The 14,306-nt window shown below is 49.8% G+C and overlaps 6 protein-coding genes across 6 annotated transcripts; 3 read left to right on the top strand and 3 right to left on the bottom strand.

Moving 5' to 3' along the window:
* The first annotated feature begins 362 nt into the window (after positions 1–362).
* STEHIDRAFT_123356 (glucosamine 6-phosphate N-acetyltransferase) lies at positions 363–1,460 on the top strand. The gene is made up of 4 exons (XM_007306836.1): positions 363–500; positions 591–960; positions 1,023–1,066; positions 1,128–1,460. The coding sequence occupies exons 1-4, from the start codon at positions 405–407 to the stop codon at positions 1,167–1,169; spliced, it is 552 nt and encodes a 183-aa protein (XP_007306898.1). The 5' UTR covers positions 363–404; the 3' UTR covers positions 1,170–1,460.
* A 364-nt stretch (positions 1,461–1,824) lies between these two features.
* On the top strand, positions 1,825–3,554 carry STEHIDRAFT_82592 (uncharacterized protein). Its single transcript, XM_007306760.1, has 5 exons — positions 1,825–2,270; positions 2,329–2,479; positions 2,551–2,697; positions 2,762–2,873; positions 2,936–3,554. Exons 1-5 carry the CDS (start codon positions 2,113–2,115, stop codon positions 3,430–3,432), a joined length of 1,065 nt encoding a protein of 354 aa, XP_007306822.1. The 5' UTR covers positions 1,825–2,112; the 3' UTR covers positions 3,433–3,554.
* A 650-nt stretch (positions 3,555–4,204) lies between these two features.
* STEHIDRAFT_159362 (uncharacterized protein) lies at positions 4,205–4,760 on the bottom strand (the record flags this gene model as incomplete). The annotated part of the gene is made up of 3 exons (XM_007306835.1): positions 4,205–4,396; positions 4,464–4,645; positions 4,709–4,760. 3 exons carry the CDS (start codon positions 4,758–4,760, stop codon positions 4,205–4,207), a joined length of 426 nt encoding a protein of 141 aa, XP_007306897.1.
* Positions 4,761–7,021: 2,261 nt separating this feature from the next.
* Positions 7,022–7,702, top strand: STEHIDRAFT_123354 (uncharacterized protein). The gene is made up of 5 exons (XM_007306834.1): positions 7,022–7,160; positions 7,222–7,364; positions 7,428–7,458; positions 7,572–7,594; positions 7,651–7,702. The coding sequence occupies exons 2-5, from the start codon at positions 7,274–7,276 to the stop codon at positions 7,683–7,685; spliced, it is 180 nt and encodes a 59-aa protein (XP_007306896.1). The 5' UTR covers positions 7,022–7,160; positions 7,222–7,273; the 3' UTR covers positions 7,686–7,702.
* A 446-nt stretch (positions 7,703–8,148) lies between these two features.
* On the bottom strand, positions 8,149–11,497 carry STEHIDRAFT_100717 (uncharacterized protein). Its single transcript, XM_007306833.1, has 5 exons — positions 11,039–11,497; positions 10,199–10,411; positions 9,412–10,129; positions 9,105–9,349; positions 8,149–9,045 (listed from the first exon to the last, which is right to left on the bottom strand). The coding sequence occupies exons 1-5, from the start codon at positions 11,417–11,419 to the stop codon at positions 8,287–8,289; spliced, it is 2,316 nt and encodes a 771-aa protein (XP_007306895.1). The 5' UTR covers positions 11,420–11,497; the 3' UTR covers positions 8,149–8,286.
* A 756-nt stretch (positions 11,498–12,253) lies between these two features.
* Positions 12,254–13,974, bottom strand: STEHIDRAFT_61750 (uncharacterized protein; the record flags this gene model as incomplete). Its single annotated transcript, XM_007306685.1, has 9 exons — positions 12,254–12,502; positions 12,571–12,603; positions 12,679–12,732; positions 12,996–13,123; positions 13,186–13,317; positions 13,379–13,454; positions 13,509–13,670; positions 13,700–13,851; positions 13,908–13,974. 9 exons carry the CDS (start codon positions 13,972–13,974, stop codon positions 12,254–12,256), a joined length of 1,053 nt encoding a protein of 350 aa, XP_007306747.1.
* Positions 13,975–14,306: the final 332 nt, after the last annotated feature.

Raw genomic sequence — 14,306 nt, 5'->3', positions numbered from 1 at the left:
GGCTTCGTCTCTGGTGAATGCTCTCAAAGATCTCGGAAAACTCAAAGAGGTGAAGGCGACTACTTAGTCTCCTAAGAATCTCCACAAAGATGACACAAGAAAACAGAGGACATAGAAGCACCAGCAGATCACCTAGTCAAAAATCCCAAGAGCTTAGCCATGAATGCAAACCACCAGCCATCCACAAACAAGGCCCGTTGAAACCTTTTCGATCAGCACAAAGCCTCTGGTTGGCCGCCACCCCACCGCCACGCACGTGTATGACCTGAACCGATGTGGCGGTGAATGTTACCATCAGGGCTTTAACCCGAGCGTCCTCCAGTTTGCCCATCGCATCCTTTCTTTCTCCCACCACCACCACCTTCTTACTTCATATCTTCCTCACAAATCATTAATACCGAAACATGGCAAAATTCACGCCAGACATCGAGCTCGAGCTTTTGTTTCCTTCCCATCTCATCCCGCAGCGCGTCAAGGATGAGCTCCCAGACGACCTCCACGTTCGTTCTCTTCGAATAATATCCCAGGAACTTACTGACGACCCAATGTCACCTCATATCTTCCTATCTTTTATTCCAAACCATGTACAGATGCGCCCACTTGCATCAACAGATTACCACCGCGGCCATCTCGATATCCTAGCCGTTTTGACCCACACACCGGACCCAGGCGCCCAAGCGTGGCTCTCCCAGTTTCAATCCATCTCCCACGCAGCCTATACATACTATTCCATCGTCATCGTCTCGAAAACGACGGACAGAATCGTGGCCGTCGGCACTGTCTTCCTCGAGCGCAAGTTTCTTCGTGGCTTGGGCCTAGTCGGTCACATCGAGGATATTGCGGTGGACAAGAGCCAGCAGGGGAAGAAGTTGGGGTTGAGGGTCATTCAGGCGCTAACGGGAATTAGTGAAGGCAGGGGGTGTTACAAGACGATCTTGAACTGCAATGAGTCGAACATCCGTGAATTCAACCATTCTATCTTCGTCGAAGGAAGATTGGGAAAGCTGACAGGTCTTGTACAGCATTCTACGAGAAGTGTGGTTTCGAGAGGAAGGAGGTCGAGATGGTGAGTTGTTCTATATGTCGCGATGGTTGTTTCTCGCTAATCGACGTCATTCCATGTGCAGACCAAGTATGCAAACGAACGCGCGCGCACGCCACGCTTGTGATGGGCCTTCTTCCAACCCAGATCCCCTTACCGATATTCCATCACCACAATATTACCTTGCACGCGGACAATCTCATACAACGACATCCTAATGATACAAGGCCATATAGACAGAATTAGCTTACGGTCGCATGGCTGCAACATGTCGACGAACAGTCTCTTTGGGCTACGGATCCATCACAGTTCAACCAGTACCTCGGACTTTCTTGCTATTTGTACATCTTGTTATGATATACTGTATATATAAATCCTGTCGCAATTGTTAGCTAAACTGACGATTGCCATCCGGCTACATATATGGAGTGGTAATAATCTCGTTAGGAATATTCTCGGCATTCCAACCTTCGTCTCTAGTCCTTGTTAGTCCGGATACTGACCGATGTCTTACCTATCACTCAGGTTCAATCTGTCTTCAAGTGCTCTTGCCCTCACCAATATCGGGCTACACAAGTATCCTGGAGACGAGTGGCGGACACATCCATTGTCCTTGGCACGTCGGCCTACATATTCTTGGCGCATTTCACCTCGTGAGCGACGGCGAAGACGACTGTCGGATTTCACTCGGACCGCTTCGCCCAAGCCCAACCGAAGGTCGCCCGCATGCGATCATTCGCTTCCGCAAATATCTTTTCAGTTTCACACAGCCTAACGCGTTGATCTTCTCGACGCCCATCCGAATCGTCCTGCGAAAGGGCGTGGTCCTCTTTCAATAGCATGTGGCTTTGTTCTCAATCTTTGTGCCATCTGAATCAATATTTGTCCTCTCCTGTGTCCGCTGTCACCGAAGAGCGACGGACCGCCGGCCAAATCAGGTTTCAGCGGCAGTACATAAGAACCTAGCATGAACATAGCTGGCAGAATCGTCGTCATCACTCCTGTGGTATTACTATAAGATCCTCGAGGGGGATCAATACCTCCTTTCACCCCTCCCATCATCTACCATCATGGTCAACTTGACGATTCTCGCTGGAGGCTATGCTACGTTTGTCGCATCGTATCTCTTTGACAGCGATGCTGGCAGCCTTACCTTGTTGAACCAATCCCCAACGGGAGCAAACCCTTCTTGGATTACGCTTCACCCGACGAACAGCAGCATTCTTTAGTGCGCACCTTTCGTTACTTTGGGCCTCTCCCCGAAACTGATTCATAACATCTCTCAGTGCTGTCAATGAGAACACTGAGGGCGCTTTGCAGAGTTACACCATCGGCCCACAGGGTGTTTTGACTGGTCCCATCGACGAAGTCTCCTCTGGAGGTGACTCACCTGCGTTCACGGTGGGCCTGTCCACCGGCCAGGTGGCAATCATGAACGTAAGCTATCCTACTAGCTCTTACATTTTTCTCGCCTAAGGGTCAAACTGACGCCTGATCTAATTTTTCAGTACAATTCGGGCAATGGAAAGATCGTACCCACCACGACGGACCCGCTTCACTTCGACGCCTCTGCGCCTTTGATCACGTTCCCTGCTCCTACATCCCATCCCCATATGGCATTGGAACACGGTTCGGAGGTGCTCGTTCCTGATCTCGTGAGTTATATCTTGCTATCACGTCTATGTCGCCTCGCATCTGCTGATTTTATGTACGTTAAAGGGTGGGGACACCATTTGGCGTTTGACCGAAGCTGGCAGCCCCGGAAACTTTTCGATCCAAGGACAGATTAACCAGCCCACAGGGAGTGGACCTCGTCATATCAGGATCTACAGTATGTATATTTCACTCCAGATATTGTCGCACTAAATTAATGTGGACGGCATTGGGGAACAGACGAGACCCTCTTCACTCTTCACGAACTCTCCTCAACCCTCACTTCTGAGCTCTTACCCGCCGCACCCAACGCCACGTCAAACATAATCACCCAACTCTCCATCATCCCTCCCAACAACCTCACCGACCCCGCGTGGGCCGGCGGCGAGATCCTCATTCCCGACCTCCACGCAGACGCCAACTTCTCCACTCCGTACATCTACGCATCGAACCGTAACACCGGGACTACCGTGGACCCTCGTGGCGATACGGTCGCGATCTTCAAGATCTTGGATGGTGGGTCTTTCGAGCTCGTGAATCAGGTGTACACTGGCGTGAACCAGGTTAGGGGCTTGTGGATCGGTGGACCGAATGATGAGTTTGTTGTTGCGGGAGGTGTGGTGGGCACTGGTGGTGTGGTTGTTTTCCAGAGGACAGACGGAGGGGCGAACTTGGTGGAGGTGGCCAGGAATACGGATATTCCGACGAGGACAAGCTTTGTCTTCGGCGATTGGTGAGGTGTTCATGTTGAATCTTGCGCAAAAACAGGGAGTCGCATACTATACCCTGCCCACTGTGTTGTTGTAGCATCTGTTTTACTGCAGAATGTAACACGAGTTGGACGTTCAAGTCAAAAGCCTGAAATGGCCTCGAGAGCGCTGTACACCCTCTCGGAGATTTGATGTGTACATTTTGATTCGGCTGGGGCCATGCCAGTGTCATGTCGTGCTCGAAAAGGTAATTGAGACAGCCACCTCTGGGCTAGTAGTGCGTCTATCATTCACACTGACACGGGCATCGGTTTTGATCCAGCTGGTTTTCTTGTTTCGTCGACGCCCTCTGACTCATCGAAAACTCCGCTGTCAAAATGATCATGTCCGGCTTGTCATGTCTCTACACCGCATTCTCGAACTAGACACCTCCGTCGCCGTTATGTTGTGGTGACGATTGCATGCATGGTCACAGTGGCGCCTGCCAGTGACCCAGCCATCCCGGCAGCTTGAAGACTTTCAGACGCAGCGCCAGTCAAGATAGTCAGGGCCTAGAATAGTTGTTTGGCCACGGCTTCCAAGGGGCATTTGAGGCTGATATGTTCGGAAAGGTGGACTTCCGCGTAGCTAGAGCTCAGGTGATACCGCCTATGTTGTACAATTCGAGTAGGATGAGGTCACCATCAGGTTGACAAAAAAGAATTAGTACAAATGACATCAGGAAAGTGACATTCCAAAAGTCCGTAGTTTATCTGTGCCCAACAACTCTATTTTCCATGGTATACTTATTATGCTTCGCTCATTCCGAGTGCTGCCTGCTGCTCTCAGGATCCGATGGATGTTGGTCTTTTGACGTCACTGGTTGTAGATAGAGAACTGTGCTTAGCACTCCGACTGTCTCTGACGCGTCGCTAGTATTATAGTCGGCCACTTGACCCATCCCGACTCGAATCAAAACGCCATAAAATGCGATAGATATGATAGGGATGGTCTGCGTCAGCAACCAGATTCACAGTTATCAGAGAAAGGCTGAATTCTGAGAGGAAATGGTGACATACCACTTCGATCATGATCGCTAAGGCATTGATGTTGGTAATGACAGAGGCAACTGTCGTCGCAAGTGTGACGGTATAGAGACCAGCAGAGTCGACCATGATCCACATGATCGGAATAACAGAATGGTGCGCCGGGTGCGGGAGGACAGATCTGCTGAGTTTCCATAGACGAAATGCTAGTAATGCTAGCATTATAGAACGCGTTAATAGCTGGTCTGTCCGTACATATTACAAGCAAATTGACGTACTTGTGCAGATGATATTGACAAGGAAAGAGCATCCTGCAGCTACGAGCACCATGGTCTGGGCAAGACTCAGGATATATCGGTTATATAATGCAATGCCGGTGAAAATGGACCCTACGCAGGGAAGGTCATAACCACATTACAAGGTCAGTAAGACGCATGAACCCGCTTAACTTAGCTTCAGCTCACCTGTGAATACGGAGAATAATACCAGAGGCACTATTATGACTGATCTACGTCTTTGCCATACCCCATAGCACCGGTAAATAAGAACGCCGTCTCCAGCACAAGATCAGATGCGCACCCGGAAACAGGCTTACGATGATTGCATTATCTTACCTCCTGCCATTGTCTGCAAACCGTACAAGACTAGCTTTGTTGTGAACGTAGGGGACGACTTCAATTTGAAGAACAGAGCCGGATCCTGATCCAGAAAGCCGATCACAACGTGTCGTATAAAAACAGAAGCGTGCTATACATAACTCATAGGTGAGCGTAGCTCGTGAGGTCAAAAAAATGTACAATGAAACTTACCACCGTGGAGAAGACGAAAAAGGCAATAGTCGCAGCTTAATTGTTCTTTTTCAGCACTCATTAGTGTTGAGAAATCGGAATCCAAGCGTACCCAGCATCGGTCGGTTCATTTCAGCTACAGACCGACCACGAATGTGAACCCACAAAGTGAGGATAAACATGAATAAAGAAAACCCTTCAAAAGTTATTCTTGTAAGAAGACGCCGATGGTTTCAAAAAGCCGAAGCGGATGGGCGACAAGCCTCTCACCATAAAGTATACACGTGAGGCCCAGCGAGATGAGAGTAGCTTTTGGCAATGACAGGGAAGCCATGTCGTGAGCCTCAATCCGAAGGGCTTAGTGGTGCGGGGCTGTCGTGGAGGTGAAGAGGAGAGTGCAGATTGCTGCACTAGGCATGCACACATCCTTTACTGAGTATGAAGGAGGAGATGTTATAGTAAGTTCAATCAAAGTTCCAAGCTACTTGCCGAACGTGCCGCCGGCTATGCGTCTCGTGTTCCCCCGCCTCCACAGCTTTTCTTCCCAATTGAGAAACATTTGGGCCACGGAGGTGCGCAATCTTTTGGGTGTGACGGAGACGTGATTTCCAGGGACTCAAACGTCGATGTGAACAACAAAATGAGGCACGATATCCGCAGGTTTCGGAGAGTTCGGCAGAAAAAGATGATGCCGTTGTTGCCAGGCGCCCTGCCCATGTACCTGTTGAGCGCGAAAAGGATACATGAACAAGCGCGGAAAAGCTAGTTTGACTTGAGTCGAAGTTGCAACCCGGACCACGACCAACTTGTTGCGCTTGCAAACACGAAGAAATTCCTATTCGACGTTGTCATCGCTGGAGGTTAACATGATGACGTAGTCGCAACACGATTTCACCTCTATATATGCGACAGTTTCTGCCAGATTGGCTCCGCACATTACCTATTCAATGCCTCACCAATCTGATTCATTCAATAAACCAAGATATCCGGGGATACAAAGGTCCCTGCGCTAACAAGCGCGAGGAGGCTCACCCAGGGACTGTCCAATTAGACCAGAATAGATAGCTCTCCCGGTGTAGAATCGGGAAAGGGCTGCTCGTACTGATCACCGCGGGGCTTCGCGGAGTTCTCGCGTCATAGTGTTCTAAGTCAGAGCCTTTCAGATATGGCCTTCCATTCCGATTTTCGAACCGCGCTCCAGTCGCATGTGGCTTAGTGGTCAACCGACGACATAGCTAATGGGCTTGCAACCAATCCGTTCAGTTTCGAAGTCACAGGAAGGGGTTTGCTATTCCAGAGCGGGAGCACCAGCGACGACGGCTCGGTAGAGGTAACGGGCCGCAAGCAAGAATAGGTATATGCCTAGGATAAGAATAGCGAGGTGTCAGTGAAACTGCGGGACGACGTAAGAGGCTTAAGGATGACAGAACTTGCGCGAGAGAGCATTATCGATGAAGGAATCAAAGTCGACTTCTCCTCGGAAGTGAGACCCCTCATAGTCACAGAAGATGACCTGGGCTGAGGAGTGGTCTGATGGTCTGCGATCGAACGAAGAAATTCAATCATGAACGTACAGCGCGATTCCACACCTCATCATATGGCGCATGTGGGCTTGATTGAGTGCGATAGGAAACTTGTGGTAGGAGAATAGGGCGACCTGGACTCAATGATGTTTGCGCAAGGCATGTACCCGCTGAACAGGCAACGTAAGTCAGTCGACAGCCTGAGAGCTTGCGCCATGCGCCTTAGCCCTCGAGCACAAATCGTTTAATCCTTGATGGGCTATTAATGGACCGTATGGTTCTACTGGCCGACTGTTTGTGGCGCAAGACATGCAATTTCTAGAGAGCTTCAGGTGAGGGAGATGAACCGGAAGGATGTAGACATATTTATTGTCGTTTGGGGAGCGTCATCCACGTCCTGAAAATACTGACACAAATCGCTGGACCAATTTGTTTGTCAACGGCAGAAGCTAAACCCGACAGAAACAATGGTGCTCTTACCGACACAGAGCGCTTTTGTAGCATATCAAACGTACTCGTACAAGTGAAAGTAATGGCAGGCCTCGAATTACTGGACATTAACATGTCGTCCGAGTTGGAGGGTAAACTTCGGCTTCATGCCAAAAAAGGTCACATAGAGGAAGCTGATGAAGAGATATAACACATGTTGATACGCGAAGGGCGCAGAGAATGAAGAGAAGACGTACCCAGGAATGACAGCGTGGCGCTTGTGAGTGTCTAGGGATAAGTGGTCGACTTAGCATCATTCAATAAGCTCGGTGACAACCACTCCGAGGTCAGTCTTTTCAATGATTGCCCTGTGACTGAAGGAATATGCATGTTATACTTACGGACGAGACGTGGACCTGCGATGCTGTTGTTGTCCTGCGATTAGCTCTCCCGTTGCGCTGAACGCGTTGAATTACTCACTGATAACCCATGTTGTTTCGTCTGACTTGGTGTAGGCGAATGAGAAGGTGGTGGTGATGTAGAGAGTTGGTTTCCTCGTAAAAGGCTCTTTCCTCAGGAGGCATTTATGGTTGAGGCCAGGCTGCCAAGAGGAGAGGAGCCGTTGACGTCACTTGCGGTGGTTTCGGGTTTTGCCTGGTCTTGCATCCGCCCCGAAACGGAAATCCTATGTTCATGCTGTGGCCCAATGTAGTCAACGCGTATACGAACGGGAGCGCATCAGCATTACAGGAGCCTTGTCATGCATATTAGTACCGATGTCGAGACCCTGTGTAGACCTAGAAATTAAAGGTCTGTAAACACGCATGGTCGTACATACAACTGCATACTGGGGCAGTAAGCAGTCAGGACCGGACATGCCTTATAACTTGTCTAGCAGAGCATAGCACATGAGTATCGCCGCCCAAAAAAAACAGGAAGGATACCGAAAGACGAAAGGAGTCACAATCATTAATGGAAGGAAGAGATAGATCACATAGTAAGTAGATCAAACGGCTCATAGCTTGAGATAATGGTACAAAACGAAATGAAACTGCCGCACAAAGATTAGAGGCATCTCCGAGATAAGAGCTAAAGAACCAAAGATAGTACTCAACATCAATCCTCATCCTCCTCCTTGACCGCCTCATCTCCACCACTATACTTCCCTACAACTATCCTCAAATCCGCATCTAGACTCGGCCTAGGTCTGAAACTTTCCCTGCGGGCCCTCTCAGCCTTCCGCTTCACAACAGCCGGGTCTGGTTTTCTGGCCACCCGCGATTGATTCAATCCTGCTACTCCTGCATACATGCCCGACACAGTCTTCGAGGTCGATCCACCAAATGTGCTCTTCGAAAGATTATTCGAGGCAGATGGTATTCGTGGGTGGCCTGTGGACGGATATTGTGAGCTGACTGATCTAGAGGCCGGAATAGCTATTGGTCGAGGAAGTGATGACGCAGTGCCGCTTCGGGACATCGAAGAAGGACCGGCGATCTTGCTAGCGCCAGATCCATTTGAGCTCGATGTCGAATCGCCCAATCTTGGTTTCTTCGCAGGTGCAGGTCTTGAGCTACTCATAGCTGACCGTGGACGAATAGCGGGTGTCACAGCGCCTGCGCCTTTGCTTGTGGTAGGAGCGTAGCCTGAATGACCACTATTGGATGGCGTGGTGGAACGTGGAGGAACAGAGCCGGCTCGAGACTGAGATCGAGTAGCCGGTCTACGTTTGTTCTCTTTATCGCCGGGACAGGGATTCGAGTCGGAGGGGTGGAGGGCGTTGAGGATATCGAGCATACGCTCGCCGTGGACGAGGAAGGGACGCTGTGCCTCTGCTTCCCAGGCAGGTAATGAAGCTAGAAGATCTTGCTCAAGCTACAGATATGCCGCTATCAAAATTCAGCGCGCACAAGGTAAATAAACAGAAGACATACTCTGGGCTTCTCCTTTTGGACCCTCTTCCGCATCTTCTCTTCTCGAAGGAGTCGTCCCGGATCTCGTGGACCACGCCCAAGTAAACGGGTCTGGTCTGAGGCAGCAGCAGCGAGCTCCTTTTCCTCTTCACAGATGTCGAAGTACTTCCGGACCTTTCCCAAAAGATGCGCCTTCATCCTTTTCTCGTCCTTCAAACGCTTGATCTCCTCCTCGTGCATGACGAGCAGTTCTTCAGTATGCTGGTCTGCAAATCAGAGTTGATAAATACAACAATAGACCCCAGAACGAGATACGCAAAGCACATACCATCATAGAACGATGCGAACTCCTTCCTCTCGTCCTCACCGACCATCATCTCATCCCAAAGCTTCTCAATCTCCTGCCTCGCACTCCCCACAAACGAGCTCATCTTCTCCCGTTTCAACTCCAGCATCCTCTCCAGTTCCTCCTCGTACATCCTCTCCGTGTCCTCCGTACTGCCCCTGTTAGCCTCCACGAATCCATCCATGTCTGCGTCATCGATCCCCATCCTTCGCCACAGTGCCTCTAGCTGATCGTACATCGATTGGATACGGGCTTCGCGACGGCGTTTGAGGTCGGAGAGAGAAGAGAGGAGAGAATGTGACCAGTTGATGAGTGCGGGAGTGGGCTCGATTTCGAGTGGTGGCGTGGGTGCTGCTGCATCTGATTGCTCGAGCAAGACAGAGAAACGGGCGAAAATCTGTTCATGGATGTGATCTTCGTCTTCCATTGGATCCGAAGAGGCAGAAGAGAAGCGCGTGGGTCTGGAGAATGTGGATGACTTGGATGCGGTGCGCGATCCGGGGGTGGGCGTTGAGGGAAGGAATGGATCGAGGTTGCTGGAGGAGGCACTGGCGGCCGATGATGGGCGGGTGAAGAGGGAAGGCAAGGGTAGGTTGTTCGTAGGTGGGACATCTTCGACGGCGGGGGGTGCAAGGCCCAGTTCTGTGTAGAGCCAGTCTATTTGCACGAATGTTTCTTGTAGGTGTGCCACTCGCTTGGCCTAATCGAGGCAGAGGTAGGTCATAAACAATAGGACTCAATGGGAAAGAGGAAAGTACGAAAAACGTACCATTTCGGTCTTCCCTCGCACAAGTTCCTTCTCAAGTAAAGAGAATCGCTCTGGAGTTACGTCTCGATGACTAGCAGAATCATAATTGTCCTCGTCGCCTGCAGTCTTTGGCTCTAGTACGTCGGGGGAAAAGAATCCGGGTTCTAGAGTTCGAGACAGTGCTTTGAGACGGCTTGTAATGGTGAGGAGTTGTTCAAACTTCGTGTGGTATCGCTACAAGAGTAAAAAAGAATGTTAGTTAAGAGTATGTCATAGATGACACAGGCAGAGTGAACATGAACGGCGTGTTTTGTCGCGCCCCCTCTACTTGCTAAAATGCAAGGGTACCAGAAGTACATGCGCTCTGTCTTTATTGCAGCTATCAGAGTCTGCAAATAAAAGCCGCAGAAAATAGTGTCTGAGATATGACAGGCGCAAGCGGGCCAACTGGTCGAGGCACGAGACACGGACGCGTCTACCTGCATCGTGCCTACAAGCGGTCGCCACAACACAAGGCAGACGACAAGGTGTACTTTGAACAAAACAGACTTCAAACGCAAAGCGTGACTCGTCTTGCTGGAGTAGTGTAGACAAGATAAAGAGAATGCAATTCATAGGCGGCCAGTAGCCGTCGCATTACTTGAACTAGAACTGACTGCCCTCGTACATGGTGAGGTCGATTGAACGATCCTCGAGTATGACAGTCAACATGTAGCCAGTCTCATAGGTATTCTCACCGACCAACGACCTCGTGCACCTTGCCACTCTCTACCATTTCAACGAGTCATCCGTACTGACATGATCCCGTATGATCATAGTTTCCAGGGATAGACATAGACGGAAACACAAACAAAAGCTCACCTGTCTTAGCTTCTCTTGCAACTCGACGAGCATCCCATGCCTCGTCGGCAAAACCGGTTCCTTCCGCGCATCAGCAACACTTCCCGTCACCCCCTTCGAAGTTGCATCACTCCCCAATGCTAGACAGTATCTTGCACATTCCTCCTCGACACTCTCGCACTTTCCAATCCAAAGCCCGACCTCTTTCCTCCTACCATCGATCTGATCTTCCACGCATTTGGTCAAAGACTGTTGCAGTGTGGAAAGCTCATCTGCGAGCGCCGTATCTGGGAGTCCGAGCTGGGCATGGAGGGTGGGGAGAAGTTGTGTTTGAGACTGTAGATGGGTATGGAGGGAGTTCAGTAGAGACGTTATCGAGCCTGATGACGAGGGATTCGACATCCCGATATCGACGGGTATACTGCTATATGGTATGGTTCACGTTGTATCGCTTTAGGGTTCTGTATAGATGTGTAGATGTCTGTAGAGACTAGCAAGTGGTGTAGGTCGTGATGGTCGTTGAGAAAGCAGGCGGCGCGTGAAACTCCCACGGTCGCGTCCAGTCAAACACCACGTGATCGAGTGCAGAGTCTTTGTGTGGCACTTTATGTGGTACCTTTTGGTTCGCTTCTTGTTCACTTCGTTCAACAAACAAATCCTGAAAAGCGGACCAGGCCAGGCTATCGCCCGGACGACGAGAAAAAGGTAGCATGATTTCATGCCGCAACATGATGTCAATGGGTCGCCTCAAATCAGGTAAACGTTTCACTGAATATAATTCCCAGCATGAATATTAATAGTGCTTAGTGCTAGACATAGACCCCTCAGATACAATTTCCAGTGGGAGGAAAGAACAATTCGACTGCTGTATGACTTTGGGCCGCTGTCGAAGTCTGTGCGTATTAGATCAGTATCAGAGCCTATATACAACATTCTTCATCAGTAGCCATCGTCGGGGGCAAAGAATAACAATGGGCGGCCAGGTTTGCGATTGTTTCCACCAAGCGTTCGGAATAACGGCAGTACCTAACTGCCGTCCCTTCTAATTGGCGCACACAAAAGTTTTCGAGACCAACTCGATACTCCAAGGAGTGATAATTGTAACTGCCGTCAATAAAAAAGGGGTGCTACAACGAGAACAGATCGCAAATAACTGAATAGAAAACAAAATATATGAACTATTTTTCCGCGTATATGACGATGGAGAAGGTGCCAGTCAGCTTGACCTAGTGACCACTAGAAAGCTTGAGCAGCTTCAACATCATCGGGAATAGTCGTCTTATGGTCGCTTCCATGCTGAGACGGATCCTCATCCTTCCTGCTCTCAGTGAGATGCGCGATGTGGACCTGAAGAGGCTGTAGAGGGACGTTGTATCCACCGCGAGCCTGTTGACTGCTCGAATGGCCACCAATGAAGTGGTTCCGATCCGACGGAACGTCGAGCGAGCGATTGGAAACTTGTGCAAGACCGACACGCATGATGACCTAAAACAGTGGGGAATTAGCACGATATGTGGGCTACGAGAGGATGTAGAGAAAAGAAGAATATGAACCATGTAAAACGCGATTGATATAATAGGCGTGACCTGGAGTATTTAAGTGAGTGCATTGATTAGCGTTATATTTTGGATAGGAAAAGGAGGTTAAACCAAAGGACTTACCATATCTAGCACGACGTATTGGCCATTGCTTTCATTGACGAAACACATCAATGCCTGCATAAGAGTATAAGTCAAAGTGGCAGCACGAAGACGACAGAAAGCTCATCGCTTGCGGCAACGTTTTCTGAGTACTATATTTTGAGAGAAGAGAGGTGTGCGAAGAAGTACGCAATTCCACTCAGAGTCTTAGCAAGAAGGACAGTGGGTAAGAGACAAGGGAAACGATGATGTCCTTTGCTCTAGGAGATAAGAGGATCGATGCTGCAGCAAGAAAGGCGCAGCCGACAGAGTGCAAGATACCGGGGTGAAAAACGCACAGCGAAGAGTGTGGCCGAGTATAAGAGACCTGCATCGATCACCACCAGCACGACAGGCATGAGGGAAGATCCAATCCCATGCTTTGCGGTCTTGGAATTGATGTGCCAAATCCTGAACGCCAGAAGAGCTGGTGTGTTATGTTTTTGAGCGCGTATATACCTCAGGAAGGTGGGGGAAAAGCGAGCATACCAGTGCAGAACAAGTTCGTCGACAGCGTCATAGCATAAAAACTCCTAATCCATAGTCCTGTTTGTTGGAAGAAAATACCACCCTGTGCCAACGTAGCCTGCGAGCAAGCCCAAACGGAGCCTACCGCAGTGGCTTGAGAGTTCTCTTTGAGACTCCTTGTGCTTTTCGTGAAGAGAGAGAAAGAAAGACATACTCGCAACCCCAAACAACAAGATGATTGGGAATACAATGATCCACACTGATTGCCATACTTTGTAGCAGCGCCAGATCTAGAAGAAGGATAATCAGAGGGCACTGTCGCGGGAGATATTGTAGTTACTGACAACAACGCCATCGCCAGTCACTGTTTGAAAGCTGTAGATGGCAGACTTGAAAACGAACGTGAAGGCTGAGACGTCCTCGAACCAAACAGGAGGGCCTCCCGCGGGGAAATCCCGGTTATAGACGAGCCCTTCTATAATCCTCTGGATGTCTACACCGATGTGCTGTGATCAAGATCAATCATTGAGATGACGAGCCAATCAAGGAAGTAGATATCAGAGCTTAGCATGGTGCTGAAAACGAATAGAGCACAAGCAACAGCCACCATGGCGCGGTTGGCCTTCTGGCCTCCGCGATGGTAAAGAAGCACCCACATCGTGGCCCCAAACATGAAGACACTGAACCCTGTGGAATCAAGCGTTGACAACGGTTGATGAGAAAGAACAGGGAGGTAAGCTTACCGTAGAGTATTCCTTCCAAGACGGTCGAGATAATGCCTGCCTTGTCGAGGGGAAGTGGTATACCCATGCCTGAGGGGAAGATTGTAAGAAAGGGAATTAGTTTCGCTCGACTCAGCGGTGGAGGTTAATCAAGGTCACACGCTGAGCATAATACTACGACATTTCTAAGGTTGGCGAACTGTTTGTAACCTCGCGCAAGACACCGAGATCCAAGTTGGCGTGTGAGTAGTAGAAGCAGTCGGCATAGCGGGCAAAGATCACCTTCCGCGTCACCCGGAATACGAGACATGTGCATGAGCGCTGACAACGAGCCCTACTGAGCCCTGGGAAATAGAGCTCGGAAGGGACTCGATACTTCTGCATGGTACATACTACCGGGGTGTCTAGTCACACCGAGAC

Source organism: Stereum hirsutum (assembly GCF_000264905.1).
Source record: "Stereum hirsutum FP-91666 SS1 unplaced genomic scaffold STEHIscaffold_12, whole genome shotgun sequence".
In the NCBI taxonomy this organism is placed as follows: Eukaryota; Fungi; Basidiomycota; class Agaricomycetes; order Russulales; family Stereaceae; genus Stereum; species Stereum hirsutum.
The sequence above is the reverse complement of the archived record's forward strand: the minus strand, read 5'-3'. Positions and strand labels throughout refer to the sequence as shown.

Coding starts and splice junctions, on each gene's coding strand:
- STEHIDRAFT_123356 (XM_007306836.1), top strand. CDS start 405: ATGGCAAAATTCACGCCAGACATCGAGCTCGAGCTTTTGTTTCCTTCC. Junction 501..590: donor AGCTCCCAGACGACCTCCAC/GTTCGTTCTCTT, acceptor AACCATGTACAG/ATGCGCCCACTTGCATCAAC. Junction 961..1,022: donor CTGCAATGAGTCGAACATCC/GTGAATTCAACC, acceptor GGTCTTGTACAG/CATTCTACGAGAAGTGTGGT.
- STEHIDRAFT_82592 (XM_007306760.1), top strand. CDS start 2,113: ATGGTCAACTTGACGATTCTCGCTGGAGGCTATGCTACGTTTGTCGCA. Junction 2,480..2,550: donor GCCAGGTGGCAATCATGAAC/GTAAGCTATCCT, acceptor CTAATTTTTCAG/TACAATTCGGGCAATGGAAA. Junction 2,874..2,935: donor TCGTCATATCAGGATCTACA/GTATGTATATTT, acceptor ATTGGGGAACAG/ACGAGACCCTCTTCACTCTT.
- STEHIDRAFT_123354 (XM_007306834.1), top strand. CDS start 7,274: ATGGCAGGCCTCGAATTACTGGACATTAACATGTCGTCCGAGTTGGAG. Junction 7,365..7,427: donor AAAAGGTCACATAGAGGAAG/CTGATGAAGAGA, acceptor GAGAAGACGTAC/CCAGGAATGACAGCGTGGCG. Junction 7,595..7,650: donor CGAGACGTGGACCTGCGATG/CTGTTGTTGTCC, acceptor TGAATTACTCAC/TGATAACCCATGTTGTTTCG.
- STEHIDRAFT_100717 (XM_007306833.1), bottom strand. CDS start 11,419: ATGTCGAATCCCTCGTCATCAGGCTCGATAACGTCTCTACTGAACTCC. Junction 10,412..11,038: donor TGCAAGAGAAGCTAAGACAG/GTGAGCTTTTGT, acceptor TTACTCTTGTAG/CGATACCACACGAAGTTTGA. Junction 10,130..10,198: donor TGCGAGGGAAGACCGAAATG/GTACGTTTTTCG, acceptor TGCCTCGATTAG/GCCAAGCGAGTGGCACACCT.